This window comes from Corvus moneduloides, chromosome 30 (genome assembly GCF_009650955.1).
Source record: "Corvus moneduloides isolate bCorMon1 chromosome 30, bCorMon1.pri, whole genome shotgun sequence".
Classification (NCBI taxonomy): domain Eukaryota; kingdom Metazoa; phylum Chordata; class Aves; order Passeriformes; family Corvidae; genus Corvus; species Corvus moneduloides.
The window spans coordinates 599,561-618,345 of NC_045505.1; the positions used below are offsets into that span (position 1 = coordinate 599,561).

The following is an 18,785-nucleotide window of genomic DNA, read 5'->3' on the forward strand; positions in this document are numbered from 1 at the left end:
ACCAGGGGGCGCTGCCCCGCCGCGCGCTCCCCCCGGTTCAGCCCCGACCCCCGCACGGGACCGGCCGGGACCCCCGGGGTGGGGGATGTGTCCCACGAGCGTGCGTGGGCTGAAGGGTGTGACCCCAGGGTGCGACCCCAGGGTGCGACCCGCGGGTGCGTGGCTGTGCCTCCTGAGAGCGCGTGCTGCGTTCCCCGCGTGTGCGCGGGCTGGGAGTGTGACCCCGCGTGGGCTGTGTCCCCCCGCGTGTGCGTGCTATTTTCCCCTTGCTAGCGCGCGGCTGTGCCCCTTGAGTGTGCGTGGGCTCGTGGCTGTCTCCCCTGCGTGTACACGGGCTGTGCCTCCCGCGTCTGCGAGTGGGTGGGATGGGGGGATTGTCTCCACCTGTGCTTGGGCTGAGCGACCCGCGCGTGTTTGTGTGCGGGCTGTGTCCCCTGCTGGTGTGTGTAAACGGGCTGCGACACCCGCGTGTGCGTGGCCTGAGGGCTGCGACTCCGCTTGTGGGTGGGCTGGGCTCGCCGTGTGCGCGCCTGTGTGGGCTGTGTCCCCGCGTGTCCGTGTGCTTGGGCTGTGCCCACCACGTGTGCGTGTAAACGGGCTGTGTCCCCCGCGTGTGCCCGAGCTGTTCCCCCCTCGTGCCTGTGGGCTGGTGGCTGTGCCCCCCTGCGTGTCCGTGGGCTGTGCCCCCTGTGCGTGTGTGTGTGAGGGCTGGAGAGTGTTCCCCCCACGCGTGCGTGGGCTGTGTCCCCCGCGTGTAACCGTGCGAGAGCTGTGCCCACGCTTGCACACGCGCGTGTGCGCCGCGTGCACTCTTACACGCGCGCTCGTGATCCCTCACCCGAGTGGGCACAGCTGCGCGTGCACAGGGGTCCCCACACACACGCCCGCTGCCAGCGCCCCGTGTCCGCGCGCACAGGTGCCCACGCGTGTCCCCACCTCTGTGCGTGTGCGCTACCGTGTGCCCACGCAACGCGCGGGGCCCCGTGTGCGGGACCCGCGGCTATGCGGGACCCCCGTGGGTGCGCGGACACGCGTGGGTGCCCGCGGCCGCGAGCGTGCGGGACCCGCTGGACACCCGCGCGAGCGCGCGGACACGCGTGGGGGCCTGGCGGCCGTGAGCGCGCGGGACCGGTGCGCGCGTGGGGGGTGCGCGCGGGCGCGGGGCCGTGCGTGTCCCGGATCCAGCCCGGGTTTTCGGGGCCGCCGCTCCCGGCCGGGGTCTCCGTCCCGAGCGCGATCGGCGCCGCCGCCGCCGCAGTTGGCGGAGCGGGACCCGCCGGGATCCGCCGCCCCCGCGGGGCTCCGGTAACTTACTCCGGGCGCCCGGGGCGGGCCGGGGGAGTGCGGGGGGCGCCGTCCCGTCCCGCCCCATCCTGGCGGCCGCCGCCGTCCCCCCTGGATGTGCCGCTTCTCTCCCAGACCGAACCACCGCCGCCGCCACCGGGGGAACGGGGGACGCGGAGCTGCCGGAGCCGCCGCCCCTCCGGGGGCCGCTCGGAGCCCCCCCGGAGGTAGGAGCCGTCGGGCGGGTCCGGGCCGCGGGATCCTCGTTCCCGGGATGGCGCCGATCCCTCTGCGGGCCGTCCCGTGGGCTCCGCGGGGGAACCGGGACTTCCACCGGGGCTCCCGGCGTGGGGGGACCGGCCACGCGGGGCGGGCAGAGGGGATCGGCCCCACGCGTGCCCCGTCACGTCCCCTCGTGCTCCCGCCCACGCCCGCACGCTCCCGCCGCGCTTTGAGCGCCCGGTGGGTGGGAGGGTGGGTCGGTGTGTGGGTGGGCTGGGACGGCCGCACCGGGCCGGCGGAGCCGCTCGCAGCCCGCGGAAGGGAGGCTGGTTCGGGGCTGGGGGCTGCTGGGCGCTGCTGAGTGCTACTGGGTGCTACTGGGTGCTGCCGGCTCTGCCTGGATTGGGGGTGTTGGAGTGGGAGCAGCAACCAAGTGGAAGTTGCTGTCCCGGCCCCGGTGACGCAGCAGCCGCAGGACTGTCCCGAGGGGCTGTGCCAGCTGTGCCACCCACCCTGCCAGCCCCTGGCCACCCTGAGCCTCGTATCCCACCGGCCGGGGTGTCCACGGTGCTCCAGCACTCGCCTCGTGGGCCTCCGCACCCAGGAGCTTTGGCAGGGCACGGGGGTGGCCGCAGGGCCAGAGCAGCCGGATGGACCCCACCAGCAGCACCCGCTGTTCCCGGGGCCCTGGCACGGCTCCGAGGGGTTGGCGCGGGGATAATGGGTGCTCCCAGTCCCCTGATGTCCTGCCAGGCCGTGTGATGGCACTCGGCGCTGCGGGGACGCCGTGGGGGCTGCACTTCTCCCAAGAGGATGGGGATGGAGAGGATGGAGAGGACGGAGCTGAGCGATGGCTGTGGAATTTGGGGGACACCCAGCACTGCGGTGGCAGTCTGGGGGCTGCAGCCTCTCCTGGGAGGATGGTGAGGACAGAGAGAATGCGGCTGAGGAATGGCTGTGGCATTCCAACGCTGTGTTTGGGGACTGGGAAACTACTGGATACTCCAGCCACAGCTGAGGTCCTGCTCCCAGCCCTGGAAGCGATTTGGGGACCTGGCAGATGCTGTTGAACACCCTGATTCCATGAGTTTCCTCCCGCTCTGCTGCGTGTGCCAAACCTGAGCTGATGGATGCGGGTGGGCACTGGGTTTTGGGGGAAGGGAGGAGGACGCAGCTGGATGAAGTTTCTTCTTCAGAAATTCAGACCTAGGAAAGCTTTCCAGTTTTCCTGCTGTGCGTCCAGCTGAGGCAGAGGCTGCCTCCGCGCGGGACAGGGGATGGTTCCTTGGGGGGATCCTCATCTCCCCCATATTTCAGGGTCTTTTCCATCACAAAACCAAGGGCAGGTTGGGAGCCGGGTGTCTCCGGGCCCCCAGGGCCGGTGCGGTGGGAGGTGGTGGAATAAACTCCGTGCTGGAGCTGGCTGAGCTGCGAGGATCTCCCTGGAGTAGGGAAGTTTCCATCCCGGAGTGAGTCAGCACGGACACCTTGTGACGCGCCGTCCGGGCGGGACAGCCTGTGGAGAGGCGGGTGTGGAGCTCTGGCTCCGGGTGGGACCCGTGCCTTGCTGTCCAGAACCTGGGAACTCGCACCACAGGAGGTTTCGATTGGATATTAGGGAAAATTCCTTCTCTGGAAGGGTGGTCAGGCACTGGTGCAGGCTGCCCAGGACAGTGGTGGAGTGACCATCCCTGAAACTGTTCAAAAATCACGTGGATGTGGCACTTGGGGACGTGGGTCAGTGGTGGCCATGTCGATGCTGGGTTAATGGTTGGATTCGATGATCTTAGAGGGCTTTTCCAACCTTAATGATTCCATGATTCCAAGGGCGGGCGGGCTGGGAGACGTGAGGGCCCTTCCTCCAGTGCAACTGGGATGCTGTCGGGGACATCCTGCAGCTCCAGCCGCAGTGCCAGCCCGTTATCCTCACTCTTGCCACCCTTCCAACCACTGCACACGCGTCCTCACCCCTGCACAGGTTCCCTCCTGCACACACATTCACGTGGGCACACTTCAAAAAGTGTTTGGATGCCACTCCCAGGCACACGGTGGGATTTCAGTTGTCCCCTGTTCAGGGCCAGGAGTTGGATGGATGGCCTGGTCCATCATGAGGCTGAGGGTTCCCACAGGAACACGGCGAGTTCACCCCAATCCTTATGGCACATCCAAACCCTTGGGAAGCTGCAGGACAAGGTGAACAGCTGATAAAATAAAATGAAAGAGCTGCCTTGGAGTGGGAACAAGTGGCAAAACAGAGTCGGGTTTCAGCTCCGCTGCATCCAGGGTGAGGTTGGGGGGATGTTTCCAGATGTTAGAACCCCACTGTGCAAGTCCTGGCCAGGGTTTAGGGGAGCAGAGCTCTGGCTGGTGCCCCCGGGATGGCAGAGGACATCCTAGAGAGGATGGAGTTGTTGTGTGGGAACAGAGCAGGTCTCCAGCCAAGGAACAAGCCACCACTACCACTCGTGGCAGATACTTCAGGAGAGACAAATGTATTCCAGCAGGCAAAGGATGGCTGGGGAGTTTGGGAACAGCCTGAGAGCACTTACACTGCCACATCCCAGCAGACAGAGGGGTCTCCTGCCCTAAGAAGCTCCCTAAAACCCCAAGGGTGCTGCCTTGCTCCGTGCTCAGCGTGTCAAGCCACAGGCAATTCCACAGACTAACAGGATTCGTGTTGTATATCCCATCCTTTAGCCGGTGCCAGAGTCCCTTCTGCGTCCTGCACATCCTCCTGTTCCCATCTCCGGAGAAATCCTGCAGGATGGAGTTGTTGGGGTAGGAACAGGCTCAGTGTCAATCCCCTGCCTGCGGTGGGAGGATGGATTTCACTGCTTGCCGTGTCTGACCTTCGACCCCTCGGATGTTCAGGATGTCCCCAGCCCCCCGTGCTGGGATGGGATGGTGCTTGATGCCATGGGAAGGAGTGGTGCCTGCCAGGGGCTCCACAGCCGTGACTCAGAGCTGGGCTTTTATGGGTCCCACATGTTCCTCCAGCGCCGGGGAGGAAGAGGGAAGCATAAAAATTCCTTACAGCAGCTGCTGCCGTGTGTGTGCCCCCCTTACCTCCACCCCAAAACCTTGCCCCCACCCAGCCTCCAGCCTGGTGAAGGTGCGGGCCGGGGAAGTGGCTTTAGGGGAGTGATTTGGGGGTAGCGTGTGCTGGGGGCCAAAGCAAACAACGTCAGCGAGGGTCGCCCGCCTGCCCGGGGACCACCTATGGAGCCCCCCCAGCCCTGCCACGGCTTCCCGAGCAGCTGTGCTGTGGTGGAGGGCTGGGAATCCCGGCTTTCCAGGGAGTCTGCAGCCCCCTCCGTGGGTTATCCCTGATCCGCGGGACCAGGCTGCCTGCCTTCCCTTTCCTGAAGCACACGTATGTCAGCGTGTGTTAACGTGTCCAGAGACGTGTCGGTGCATGGCCCTGGGTGGGTGTGGGTGCACGTGGGAGAGAGGGGTAGATGGTTTTGCCCCCTGAGATGTGGCATTGGGGTGCTGGGGGACACCTGGAGGGGTGGGTGGACTGGGGAGGGATTTCTGATCCTCCCTGGGAGTGGTGCAAAGGGCAGGGAAGAATTTTGGGATTGGGTGGGGAATAAGGATGTGTGACAGGGCTGGGAGAGGGAGGATGGAGTGGGGGATGTCCCAAGGCTGTCCTGGTGGGGATGTGTCAGCACCTTTCCCTCCTCACCAGCATAAACATCCCCTGTCCCCAGTGTTAAGCTGGTTCTTCCCTGCCTCAGCTTTTCCAGGCCAGGGACCACCTTGGAACGAGCTTGGCAGCCCCCACCAGCATGGGATCATGACCCTGAGTCGTCCCCTTTCAGACCCCCTGAACCTGAAGCGATGCGCTTTGTGGAGCCGCGGTCCTGGGCAGATTAGCTGCCCCATGCGGAGGGGCTGGGGCTGGCCCTAAAGCCCGGCCTAACGGGGGGGGTCGGGGGCGGCAGGCGGGGGTTCCACACGTCGCTTCTGCTGGAGGCAGAGCCCAGAAACTTTTGGGGTCAGGGGAAGCAGCTCCCAGCACGGGCTGGGCTCCTAGGGCAGAGAAAAGAGGCTCGTTCCATCGGGAATCTCCAGGTCTTCACTGTGGCTATGCAGCATAAGAGGGGATCGGGGTGACCCTGCCAGACCCTCTGCCCTGGCCGGCAGCTGGGATGTGTCCCCACGGTCCCAAACTGCTGCTGGCACAAGGAGCGTTGGCTCCTGGCAGATCCAGGAGAGATCTGGTCGAAGGCCAGCCGGGAGAATTGCAGCCCAGCGTTAGGGTCGGGGTTAGGGTTAGGTGGCTTGGGGCTGTTGGGGTGCCCGTGGTGGGCTCAGGGGTTTGCCCACCCCGGCACAGACCCCGGCTCTCCCGATAAAAGGGTACACAGGGTTCTCCTAGGGTGTGTCCCCACCCTGGCCCCTGTCACAGCACCGCACCCTTCCCTCTGTCTGCTTGTTCTCTCTGCTCTGGCCCTGCCTTGCTCCTCCCTGAGTGAGGATTTGGGGCGACTGGGGCCCCCATCAGGTGTTGTAGCTCCCCACATGCACTTGTGCACATCCCACACGAGCACATGGACACACATCCCTGTGTCCCTACATTCCCAGGGACATCAGTGCCTGCATCTGTCCCCCTCCCTCCTTCCCACCATCCCAGCTCCACCACCCATCACTTTTGGGGTGTCTCTTCTCCCACCACCCCTCGATTTTGGGATGTCTCTGCTCCCACCACTCCCCACCATCACCACCCTGGTGTTGTCCCCAAAAAACCATTCCCGCATAGCCCCAAATCCGCGTGCACACACGCAAACACACCGAAAACACGTGTGTTCACACAGGCGCTGACAGCAGCGCGGCTGCCCCACGCACGCAGCCCCCCCCGGGCCCCCCCGGCCCCCCACGCCGGGGGCTGTGCCGGCGGCTGATGGATTGTGCCACACACAGCTCAGCGCGGCCGGGCTGTGGGATCGCGGGGGCTAATCCAGCCCTGACATCACATTCCTCCACAGTGGGGCTCCGGGCCGGTTAACCCTGCCGGGGCTGGGGGCACAGGGACCCCCCGTCACCCCCGGGGGCTGGGCTGGGTGGCAGCCGCCCTGCTGCACCCACTGCGGCACCACCCCTGCACCCACCGCTGCGGGCTGGGGGGAGCGTTCCCGGTGCACGTGGGAGCTGGGGTGGGGGTCTGCACTGCCTTGGGGTGCTGGAGTGGGGGTCTGCCCCGTCCAGGGTGCGGTGGGGAGCTGGGGTGGGGGTCTGCCCATCGTGGGGTGCTGAAGTAGTGGTCTGCCGGGTCGGGGAGTTCTGGGGTCTGTCCCATCAGGGGGAGCTGGAGTGGGGCTCTGCCCCATCACAGGGTGCACTGGAGTGCTGGGGTGGGGGTCCGCCCCGTTATGGGGTGCCGGGGTGGGGGTTTGCCCCATCGTGGGGAGGTGGGGTGGGGGTTGCAGCCTTCTCCTCCTCCTTCTCCTCCTCTTCTGGTCTCCCCGCTCCGTCAGTGCCCGTCTGTCTCCCACCTTTGCACCATCTCTGCTCCACCATCCATCGGTATTGGGGTCTCTCTGCCCCCACCACCCCTCGGTGTCACCATCCCGACGCCCCACCCTGTAAGCTCTCTCCGTCCCCTTTCTCTCTCTCTGCCTTCTCCTCCATCTCCTTTGCTCTCCCCCCGGCCCCGTTCCCCAGTGTCCTCAGGAAACTGGAGCCAGATGACAGATTTTAGATGTGTTTGCAGGAAATAAAAGGCGAGGAGCTGGGGGGGAGGGGGGCGGCCAGCCCTGACCCCCTCCCGCGCCGCGTTTCGGCGTCTGGAGCCAGCCCTGCTCCGAGAGCTCCCGCCGCTGGCTGCGCTCCTGGTTTTCTTGGCAGAGAGGAGCAGGAATGTGTTTCAGTTTGAGTTTCTTGGCAGGAGGAGAGCGAGGGAAGATTCCCCTCATCCCGCCTGCGCCTGGCTCTCAAATTTATGCCCAAAGGCTGCTACTTGGGTGGGCCGCGGCGGTGTGCGGCCGGCGGGGGAGGCGAGCGCGGCGGTGGGCGAGACGCCGGATGGTTCCCATTGCTTCCCGTTGCTTCCCATTGCTTCCCATTGGCTCCCAGCGTTCCCGGCCCCATCCAGCCTCCTCGGCTCGGGGGGCCACCGGGGTTTGGGGAGCCCCTGTGGACCCCATGGGTTGAGGGGAGCGTCCTGTGGCTGGGGCCGGTGTTTTTGGGGTGTTTGTGGTGGTGCATAGCCGCCTCTTGTCGTGTGCTGGTGCCCAGAGGTGGGATGTGGGGGATTGGGGAAATGCCACCTGGCACCCACCTGGCAGCCACCTGGCAGCCACCTTGCCAGGCTGGCTCTGCTCACCAAACCCCTCCCCACTCGCACCCAGCGCTGCCTCGGCACAGCGGGACCCTCACGCTGCTGCTGCACCTCGGTGGAGCTGGGGACCAGAGCCCCCCAGAGCTGGCACAGGGGGTGCTGCAGGGGGAAAAAGGGGGGACACAGCCCCAGGCAGGGAGGCAGTGTGAAAACAAGGCGGGTGCTGAGGTGGGTGTGACCTGTGCTACACCTGTGTGTTCCCCGTGTGCGGTGACATGCTGGGCACATGTGTGTGCTCCGTGTGCCCACGTGTGCCCAGCCCTGGAAATGTTCCAGGCCAGTTTGGATGGGGCTTGGAGCAAGCTGGGCTAGTGGGAGAATGAGCTTTAGTCACGCTGTGATGCTCTGTGTGCCGAGCGTGTTCACCTGTGCACACCGAGCTCTGTGTGTGTTCCTGTGGCCGTTCGTGTCCTCTCTGGGTGTGCTGGTGTCACACAGGTGCCATGTGACTGCACGGGGTGGCCGCTCTGCAGGTGTGTGAACCTGTGCTCCAGGACTGCTGGTCACTGATGGTCACCAGGGCGACCGGGGGTCTCAGGTGGTGGTTGTGGAGAGGGGGAGGTGGGGGTTCGCTGAACCCCAAGCCCCCCATCACCTCCCAGGTGCACCTCTCTGGTGAGTCGCGTCGTGCATCCGTGTGTGCGTTTGTGTGCACACACACGTGAGCAGAGGCGTGCACAGAGGGCTGCGGGGCTGGGGTCACCCCACAACCCCACAAACTTTGGAGGGGGGGGCTTGCAAACCTCTTTAGCCCTGGCAGGGTGGGGAGCAATCCCCAAACTGTCGTGCGAGGCCCAGGCCCAGGGGGCAGGTGAGAGCCCCCCTTCTCTGCCCCCTGTTTCCTCCTCATCTCTCTTTCCCCTTTCCCCCCCCAGTCCCACCACCTTCCCGGGCAGCCCCCTCCCCTCTGCCTGCCCCGCTGCCCCCCCCCCTCCATTCTTCCTGCCTGACACTCTCACAAAGCCCCTAGACGAGCTTTCAAAGGGGCAACTCATGCGGAAGAATTGCTGCCCCCCTCGCCCCCCCCGCTCCAAACGCAGCCCAGCACTTTTCCCAGCGGGGTGAGGGGCTCCCACTCCCCCAGACCCCTTGTTTGGGGCGATTCCCTGCGTCTCAAAGGGCGAAGCTGAGGGGGAAGGAGCCCTTGTTCCCAGCGCCACCCACATCTGCCTCATCCTGTGGTGGCTTCTCCTGCTCCTGTCCTTCATGTCAGCACTCGGGGGTCTTGGGCCAGGACAGGGACCGTGGGGGTGGGAATGGGTGGGCGCAGGATGGTGGCTCTGGGTGGAGATGGAGTTGGGGGGCAGGACAAGGATCGTGAGTGGGAATGGAGTTGGGGGACAGGATGGTGACCAGGGGGTTGGGATGGACTGGGGACAGAACGGTGGCCCTGGATGGGGGCGGGACCAGGCTCAGGGCAAGACCCCACAGGCAGGGATCCACGGTGGGCTGGGCTGAGCCCCGTGGCAGGGGCGCGATGCGTGGGTGGGACAGGGCAGGGTGGGGACCCGCGGGCAGGGTGGGGACCCACGGGCAAGGCAGGGCTGGGTGGGACCTGCAGATGCTGGAGAATCCCTGGGAAGGGAAGAGTAGGGAGCTCGCTCTGGTCCTTGGCCCGGGAATGGTTCTGGCTGTGCTTCGCTTTTCCATTTCATAGAATCCCAGAACTCCGGAATGATTTGGGTTGGAAGGGACCTTAAAGTCACGTTCCACCCCCTCACCATAGGCAGGGACACTTTCCACTATCCCAGGTTGCTCCAAGCCCCGTCCAACCTGGCCCTGGACACTTCCAGGGATCCAGGGGCAGCCACAGCTTCTCTGGGCACCCTGTGCCAGGGCCTCAGCACCCTCACAGGGAGGAACTTCTTCCCAATACCCCCAAATCTCCCCTGTTTTAGTTTAAAACCACTCCCGGGGAGGGGGGTCCCGCGTGCTGCGGCGCCCCCTGGCGGCCAAACCCAACCTATTCCCCCCCCCAGGTCCCCACGCCGCCCCCCGAGCCCCGCAGCCCCCCGGGCCCCGCAGCCCCCCGGGCCCCGCCGCTGCCCCGATGCGCCCCTGAGACACCCCCGGGCCCCACCGCGACATGTTCGACCCCGCGGGACCCCCGGCCGCCGGCTACAGCGAGCACTGCTGCCTGCACCCGCCCCACGGACCGGCCCCTGCCGCCCCGGGACCACCAGGTGGGTCATGGTGGGGATTCCAGGCTCCCGATTCACCCCCCGAGGTCAGGGGTGCTCCGGGGGTCCCTCTCCCCCACCCGCCTCACCCGTCCTCCCTCCTCCAGGACTTGATTTCCCCGTGTGCCATCAGCCCGGGCACCGTGGGTATGGGCTGGCACCAGGAGCCGAACACCCTGGTGATGGTGAGTCTGCGGTTTTGGGGGGCCATGGGGTGGGGGGGATTCCACAGAGGAGTTAAGCATCTCTCCTGTTCTAAATCCGAAGCGAACTGGCACCCTCGGGGCACTCCTCCAGCCTCCAAACACCGTGTGGGTGTCCTTGGGGTGTCTCCAGCCCCACAGGACCATGCTGAGGGCAGTGCCCCCTGCTCTGCCCTCCCAGGCTCCCGGTTCTCCACACCCCGTGGTGCGGGAAAGCTGGGGAAGAAGCGGGCGCTGTCCATCTCCCCGCTGTCCGACTCCAGCATCGACTTGCAGACCGTGATCCGCACCTCTCCCAACTCCCTGGTCGCCTTCATCAACTCCCGCTGCGCCTCCGCCGGCGGCTCCTATGGGCACCTGTCCATCAGCACCATCAGGTGGGCACCTGGTGGGAGCCCGGCTGGGAGCCGAGTGCCCATTCCCACCTTGGAGAGCGCTGGGAGAGCCAGGAGCAGCGTGGGATGGTGGGGGAGGGCTGGTTGGGATCCCTGGCTCAGCAGACCCCAATGCTGTCTCCTGACGGTGTCACCTGCTCATCCTTCTGCTCTCTGCAGCCCATCCCTAGGGTACCAGAGTCCGCCTGGGCAGCAGAAGGGCCAAGGCCACCTGTACACGCCTCCCCCAGCTTGCAGCTCCCACGAGCTGCCCATGCGCCCAGGGCTGCTGCAGCACCCACCCGCTCGTGGGGCCCTCAAACACTGCCAGGTACGGGGGGCATCCGTGTGAGGGGGGATCTGTGTGAGCCAGGAATCCGTGTCAGAGGGGATTGCTGTGAGCTGGGGATCCGTGTGAGAGGAGATCCGTGTGAGAGGAGATCCGTGTGAGAGGGGATCCATGTGAGACACATCCCTGTGAGCCGAGGATCCATGTGAGCTGGGGATCCGTGTGAGAGGAGATCTGTGTGAGAGGGGATCCATGTGAGAGGAGATCCATGTGAGAGGGGATCCATGTGAGAGGGGATCCATGTGAGAGGGGATCCGTGTGAGAGGAGATCCATGTGAGAGGGAATCCATGTGAGAGGGGATCCATGTGAGAGGGGATCCATATGAGCCAGGAATCCGTGTGAGAGGGGATCCCTGTGAGAAGGGAATCATGAGTGTGAGATGTATCCACGTGGGCCGGCCATCCCTGTAAGCCATGTTCCGCTGGCCATCTCCGTGCTCACTGCTTCCCGCTTTCCCTGCCCCGGCAGCAGCTGAAGCTGGAGTGGAGCCTGAGCAGCCCCCTGACTGCCAAATTCCCAGAGGAGCGATCTGAGGGTGACATCTCCAGCCCAGCATCCACGGGCACCCAGGTACATCCCAGGCGATGAGACCCCCCCCTCCTCACATCCCACACGCCCAGCACCGCTCCTGTGGGGTACCTGGGAGCGCTCACCTGTCCCTGCTCCCCCAGGACCCCTTGCTGGGCATGCTGGATGTTCGAGAAGAGCTGGAGAAGGAGGATGGGAAACCCGAGTGTGAGGCCGTGTATGAGACCAACTGCTACTGGGACGGCTGTGCCAAGGAATTCGACACTCAGGAGCAGCTGGTGCACGTGAGTCAGGGGCTGCCAAGGTGTTCCCACCCCAAAAGCTGCCCTCAGGCTGCCGGGCAACATCCCCCCGGATCAGCCCATGATTCCTGCTCCCAGTTCCCAACCACCTGCGCTGGGATCTCACTGTGATGCTGGAAATTCCCTCCTGGGAAGGGAGGCATGTGCATACCCCAGTTCTCCTCAGCCACTGATGCTTCCAGACTCCCTCCTTTGCTCCAGATTTCCTTCTTCCAACTCTCCTGTATCCCCCTGACCAACCTTCAGATCACCTTGACCTCTCTATCTGCTCAGTCCTCCCAGAGGATCCCTCAAACATCCCTTGTATTCTCTGTCTCCTCCAAACACCATCTGACCCGTTCTCCCCCAGACTCTGGTGTCTCCACCTGCCATCCCAGTCCCTCCATGTCCCTTTCTGCCATCCCAGTCCTCTCCCAATCCCTCTACATCCCTTTCTCCCATGACATTCCCGTATCTCCCTGTCCCTTGTCCTCCTCCCCAAAGCCACCAGTGACGCTGCTCTCCCTCCTCAGCACATCAACAATGAGCACATCCATGGGGAGAAGAAGGAGTTCGTGTGCCACTGGGCAGCGTGCTCCCGGGAGCAGAGGCCCTTCAAGGCTCAGTACATGCTGGTGGTGCACATGCGGCGTCACACGGGCGAGAAACCTCACAAGTGCACGGTGCGATGCCAGAAATTCCTCAAAAATGCTCAGCAAGCTGAGAAAATGAGGAGGGACAGGGTAGAGCATGAGAGGGGGTGGTGGCAGCTGGAGGCCGCGGGGTCCGTGGTGTGGCAGAAGGGGGTGGGCAGCAGGTGGGTACAGCCGTGGGGTCGTGGAATCCTGGAATGTTTTGGGTTGGAGGGACCTTAAAGCTCGTCTCATCCCAGCCCCTGCCATGGGCAGGAACACCTTCCACTATCCCAGCTTGCTCCAAGCCCCATCCAGCCTGGCCTTGGACACTTCCAGTGATCCAGGGGCAGCCGCAGCTGCTCTGGGCACCCTGTGCCTCAGCACCCTCACAGGGAGGAATTCCTTCCCAACGTCCCATCTAACCCCAGAGTCACATTGCCCCAGCGCTGTCCTGTGCTTTGGAACGCGTTCCTGAGTTCATGTCAGGATGGGGAGCTGGGTGCTGCTGTCCATCCCAGTTTGGGGATTCCCTGTGGGGACGCTCTGAGGGGATGCCATGGGCAGGGACACAATGACGTGGTGGCGCAACACCAGGGTGAAGGGCAGGTGTGTTGGGAGGTGAGACACGTGTCCGTGCCACAGGTGTGGGATGTGGGGTGACGTGGTCCAGGGCCTGGTGACGCTGTGTGACGTGTGCCACCCTGCTCTGCTGCAGTTCGAGGGCTGTAACAAAGCCTATTCCCGCCTGGAGAACCTCAAGACGCACCTGCGCTCACACACGGGCGAGAAACCCTACGTGTGCGAGCACGAGGGCTGCAACAAGGCCTTCTCCAACGCCTCCGACCGTGCCAAGCACCAAAACCGCACCCACTCCAACGAGGTACAGCCCCACCCAGGGCTCCCTGTGTGCTCCTGGATCAGTTCTGTCCTCTGAGAACGCCCCACATCCCTGCTTTTTGCACCTGTGTGCCCCAACTCCTTCCTTCCCTGCTCTCCTTCATCACCACCATTCCCTCTGGGATCCTTTACCCCGCTCCTGGGGAGCTCCCTCCTTTGCCTTCCTGAGCACTCCCCAGCAGCCACCGTGCCCCTTCCAAGGGGATTCACCTGCTTTAATCCCACCCTCAGCTCTCTCTGGGAGAGGGGGACTTTACTTTTGGGGAGGGGGCTCTAGTTGGAGCTGACCCCCTCCCCTGCTCCGTGGTTTTCCCGGACAGAAGCCGTACGTGTGCAAGATTCCCGGCTGCACCAAGCGCTACACGGACCCCAGCTCCCTGCGGAAGCACGTGAAGACCGTGCACGGCCCCGATGCCCACGTCACCAAGAAGCACCGAGGGGATGTGGGGCCGGGCCGGGCACTGCCCACCCCCAGTGCCCCCCCGGACATGAAACAGGAGAAGGACACCAACGGCCCTAGCGAGGCTCGGAAGGATGATGGGAAACTCCTGGTGCCTGACCTGGCCTTGGTGAGGAGCTGCGGGGATAATGGTGGAGGGAGGGAGGGGGTGGTGGTGGGGGATCATCCCCAAGTGATGAGACAAGAGAAAACAGCCTCAAGCTTAGGTTGGATATTAGGGAAATGGGGATGCTTAGGTTGGATATTAGGGAAAATTTCTTCATTCTTCATTTCTTCATCTCCACCCAAGGCAGTGGTGGAGTTACCATCCCTGGTGAAGTGCCCAAAAAACGCCGGGATGTGGCACTTGGGGACGTGGTTTAGCGGTGAACACAGCAGCGTTGGGTTAATAGTTGGGTTGACTCAATGATCTCAGAGGCTTTTCCAATCTTCATGATGATTCCAAGCACGTCCCGGATGCCTGACCCCTTTCCCTGGCCATGCTCTGGTTCTCCCCAGAAGCCGCAGCCCAGCCCGGGCGGGCAGTCGTCGTGCAGCAGTGACCACTCGCCCCTGGGCAGCACCACCAACAACGACAGCGGTGTGGAGATGGCAGGAAACGCCGGCGGCAGCTACGAGGACCTGTCCACGCTGGAGGACGTGGTGCCCGGCGAGCCCATGGGCACCTCAGGGCTCATGGCCCTCCACAAACTGGAAAACCTCCGCATTGACAAACTGAAGCAGCTGAGGAAACCGGCGGCTTCCAAGGGCCTGAACCTGCCACCCATCCCCGGAGCCGGTGAGATCGGGGTGGGGGTGTGGGGCCTGTCCCGTGGGAAGTGTGGGGAGAGGTCTGGTTGGCAGCCAGAGATTTCCGCGCCTTCCTGGCACTAGAGGTAGACCCCAAAATCTGGGGAAACCTTAGAGCCCCTTCCAGTGCCTAACAGGGCTGCAGGAGAGCTGGAGAGGGCCTCTGGACAAGGGCCTGGAGTGACAGGACACAGGGAATGACTTCCCACTGCCAGAGGGCAGGTTTAAAGGGGATATTGAGAGGAAGAATTCCCTGTGAGGGTGGGGAGGTCCTGGCACAGGTTGCCCAGAGAAGCTGTGGCTGCTCCATCCCTGGAAGTGTCCACGGCCAGGTTAGAGCAACCTGGAATAGTGGGAAGTGTCCCTGCCCATGGCAGGGGTGGAACTGGGTGGTCTTTATGATCCCTCCCAACCCAAACCATTCCATGAGTCAATGATTTTTCCAACCTAAATGAGCTTCTGCCCATCTTTGTTGCCACCTGCTCCCTGTCCTCGCAGGCTCTAACCATGGAAGAGCCACATCCCTGGCTCTGGACGTGGCTCCTCTCCCTGCTCTGACACCGTTGCCACGCTGTGTCCCAGGGTAACTCCTCCTTCTCTCCCTCAGGCCTGCCCGGGGAGGTGCCCGGGCTCCCAGTGCCACCCCCAGCCTCTCACCGGCGCATCGCGGAGCTGTCGGCAGCGGAACTGGGCCTGGTGGCCCTGGGCGAGCGCCGGAGCAGCGGCACCAGCACCGTCAGCTCCGCCTACACCGTCAGCCGCCGCTCGTCCCTGGTGTCCCCGTACCTGGCGGGGCCGTGCCCGGGCGGCGAGGCGGGAGCGATGCCCGGTGGGACGTGCCCGGCGGACGGCTACGATCCCATCTCTCCCGACGAGTCGCGGCGCTCCAGCGACGCCGGCGTTTGCGGCGGGGGGCTGCCGGGGGTGGGCAACCTCACCCCGGCACAGCGCTACCGCCTCAAGGCCAAATACGCCGCGGCCACGGGCGGCCCCCCGCCAACCCCACTGCCCAGCATGGAGCAGGCGGCCACGGGTGGCCACGGTGGCGTGCCCGGGGGCTACCCCACGCCTGCCGGACCTCGCTGCGTCGCCAACGGCTTGTTGAGAAGGCACAGCTCCAATGAGCACCCCGGCTACCCGGGCAGCGTCCCTGCTCACCTGGTGCCCCGGCACGGCGTGCGACGGGCAAGTGACCCTGCCCGGACGGTGGCCAAGCCTCCGGCCGTGCCCAGGGTGCAGCGGTTTAAGAGCGTGGGGAACGTGAGCGTGCCCGGCGTGGGCAGGACAGCGCTGCAGCCCCTGGGCAGCTCTGATGCCAACCTGCAGCGCCACGGCTTCTCCCCACGCCCCCCCAGCATCACTGAGAACGTCTTCCTGGAGAGCATGGGGGGCCCCGGCCCCGAGCCCGGCCTGCTGGAGATGGATCAGTACCTGAGCTATCCTGAGGAGAGCTTCCCGTGCCAGGGCACTGGCGTGGAGCTCCAGGGTGGCATCTACGGTGCTCAGCGGACCATGGTGGGGACACATGGGGACATGGAGGAGGGGCTGCTGCAGCCCGAGTTCTCCCTCCCGCAGTGCCAGATGAACCAGCGCTTCCCCAGTTTGCCTGCTGGGAATGGGAATGGGGCTGTGCCGGCGCCCTGGGATGGGCCCCCCCAGGGCACGCTGGACATGAGCTCCCGGCAAAGTGTCAGTGCTGCAGCTCCCGCCATGTCCGGGCCACACTGTCCCCATCAAAGCATCGAGTACCCCCATCCCAGTGCCTGCGGGCAGCATCCCAAACTGGTGAGCTCGTGCCAGGACGGTGGATTTCCCGGGGCGCACCGGTTTAACCGACTGCAGATCAAATCTGAGCAGCGATACCCAGCGCCGACCCCAGCACTCGCTCCCTGCCCCAGTGCCAAACTGGCCGGGCCACCACCGTCCCACGCTGCCTTCAGCCACGCCATGGACATGGGGCCGGGCGGGTACCCCACCGCGGGACCAGCACCGGGCGGGTACATGGGCATGGCCAGCCCGGGCACCCGCAGAGCCCAGACCCCGACCCTGCAGACCAAAGAAGTGATGGTCCGGAACTACGTGGAGGCGCAGCAGGCGCTGATGTGGGGGGAGCAGCCCCCCTCCAAGGGGGGAGCGGCTGGCGTGGGGCTGGGCAGCGAGCCCAGGCAGTGCCAGGCCATGCCGGCCCCGCCGTACCTCAGCCCCAGGTACTGCGGTTACCAACCCAAACCGGACCATCTGCAGAGCCTGGCGGAGCCCCAGCACCTCCTGAGCCCCCCCTGCTTCAACCCCGAGATGGTCCCGCACCCTCCGGGTGGCCCAAAACCGCCGGGTCACCAAACTGGCCTGAGCTACCCAGGCGGCCTGGCACAGCCAGGGCACATCTGCGATGGGGTGGACACCGGTGCCCGGCGCCTGCCGCGCTTGCCCCCCACCCGGCCTGTGCCCGAGGGGCCCGGGAGCCTCCCCCTGTACTACCCAGGCCAGGGCCCCCATGGGCAGGGGGGCAAAGGTGGGCACAAGCTGCTGGGCCAGGGGGCAGCGAGCTGCGGGGGTGCCGGGCACTACGGCGGGGGCACAGAGGGACTCAAAGGCACCTCCTGTTACTACCTGGACTCGGGCGAGCAGGTGTCCAACAGCCTGGACTCACTGGACCTGGAGAACACGCACCTTGACTTCGCTGCCATTGTGGAGGATGTGGAGACCCCCACGGCGCTGCCTGGACCCCCCAGCCCGGCTGGGGGGCTCCTGCTGCCCTCATCTGGGGGTGCCAACATGGCAGTGGGGGACATGAGCTCCATGCTGAGCACGTTGGCAGGGGAGAGCCACTTCCTCAACTCGCTGTCCTAACGGGGGGTACCTGCCCTCAGGTGGGCACCTCTGCGGCCGGGGGGGCCCCAGCGTGGTGGGCAGAGGTGGGAATCATTCCCACACACAGGTTCATGCCTGGGGGAAAGCGGGGAACACCCCTGGAGCCCCCCCCTTCTCCAGGCTCTGAGTGGCACCCTCGTTCCGGAGGGAGACGTTGCTGCGTCCCAGACACAGCCCCAACCCTCCAGGAGTGGGGAACTGGTTTTACTGGGCCCTTATCCCAGTGCCTCAGAGCGCATCCCACCCGCCCTGCTCGGGACAAGGTGTCCCCGCGCAGCCTTAATGCCGAAACCAAAGAGCCCCGGCCACCATGGGGCCCCATCCCGGTGTTCCCACTGCCCCCCACCCCAAATCCCAGTCTGTCAGGACTGCAAGCGCCCCCAGCTTTGCTCCAGTCCCCAGAGATGGCGCGGGGGGTGCCTGTACATCGTGTTCACACCTGTCTGTCTGTCTGTCCCTCCTGTCTGTGCCACCCCCCCCCAATTAAACCCTTTCTCAGGGGACTGTCACTGTGTGTTTGTCACCCCTGTGAGGGGCTCCCAGCTCGGTCTCATCCTGGGGAGAGGTGGACAGGACACCCCCTTGGTCCCCTGGGGCCGAGACCCCCTGGCAGCAGCTTCTGCTCCCTCCGGATCAGGGATCCGGAACTGTTCCTGAGGCGTTGCTGTGACCCAGAGTGGTTAAAGTACAATTAGTGCTTCAAATAATGCTATTCATTATGCAAAAAAATGGTTAAAACAATTCAATCATGCGAAAAATTACCTAAGATAACGTAATTAATCATGGAACAGCTATCTTAAAGTAATGCAATTTGATAGTCCTCTGTTCATGTGATTAATGATGCGAAAATTGCTTAAAATAATGCAATTAATTATGCCAAAATTCCGTGAAATTATGCCATTTTGTGTAATTTGCTAAAAGTAACACAATAATGCAAAAAAGTACTTAAAATAACACAATGATGTGAAAAAATGCTTAAAATGCAATAATGCAACATTTGCTTAAAATAATGCAATTATATGTGCAAGATTTGTTCAAATAACGCATTGTGCGTAAAAATGCTGAAAATAATGAAATAGTGCAAAAATTTGCTTAAAATAGCAAAATTAATGAGCAAATCCTGCATTAACGCGATCTTGCATACTTTGGTTAAAGTAACGCAATTAACCATGCCAAAAAATGCTTAAAATAACGCAATTCTAGAAATCAGGGTGTTTCCCCTCACACCCAGAACCTCATCACGCTGTAATTAACCCTTAATTAACACGTAATTAACCCGCGGCAGCGATCGGGCCGTGCCGGTGGCGCCCTCTGGCGGTGCCGGTAAGGAACGAGCGCGGCGCTCCCGGAGGTGCTGCCGGTCCCGCG

General features: G+C 63.9%; 1 protein-coding gene across 2 annotated transcripts; it reads left to right on the top strand.

Moving 5' to 3' along the window:
• Nucleotides 1-1,242: 1,242 nt before the first annotated feature.
• On the top strand, nt 1,243-17,921 carry GLI1 (GLI family zinc finger 1). 2 transcript variants are annotated; one of them, XM_032093868.1, is made up of 12 exons: nt 1,243-1,511; nt 9,829-10,032; nt 10,137-10,214; nt 10,414-10,609; nt 10,787-10,937; nt 11,425-11,526; nt 11,628-11,768; nt 12,299-12,448; nt 13,116-13,280; nt 13,618-13,866; nt 14,256-14,535; nt 15,154-17,921. In XM_032093868.1, exons 2-12 carry the CDS (start codon nt 9,936-9,938, stop codon nt 17,394-17,396), a joined length of 3,852 nt encoding a protein of 1,283 aa, XP_031949759.1. In that variant the 5' UTR covers nt 1,243-1,511; nt 9,829-9,935; the 3' UTR covers nt 17,397-17,921. The 2 variants fall into 2 exon arrangements, with proteins under 2 accessions (XP_031949759.1, XP_031949761.1); XM_032093870.1 differs by having other exon boundaries at nt 11,428-11,526.
• Nucleotides 17,922-18,785: the final 864 nt, after the last annotated feature.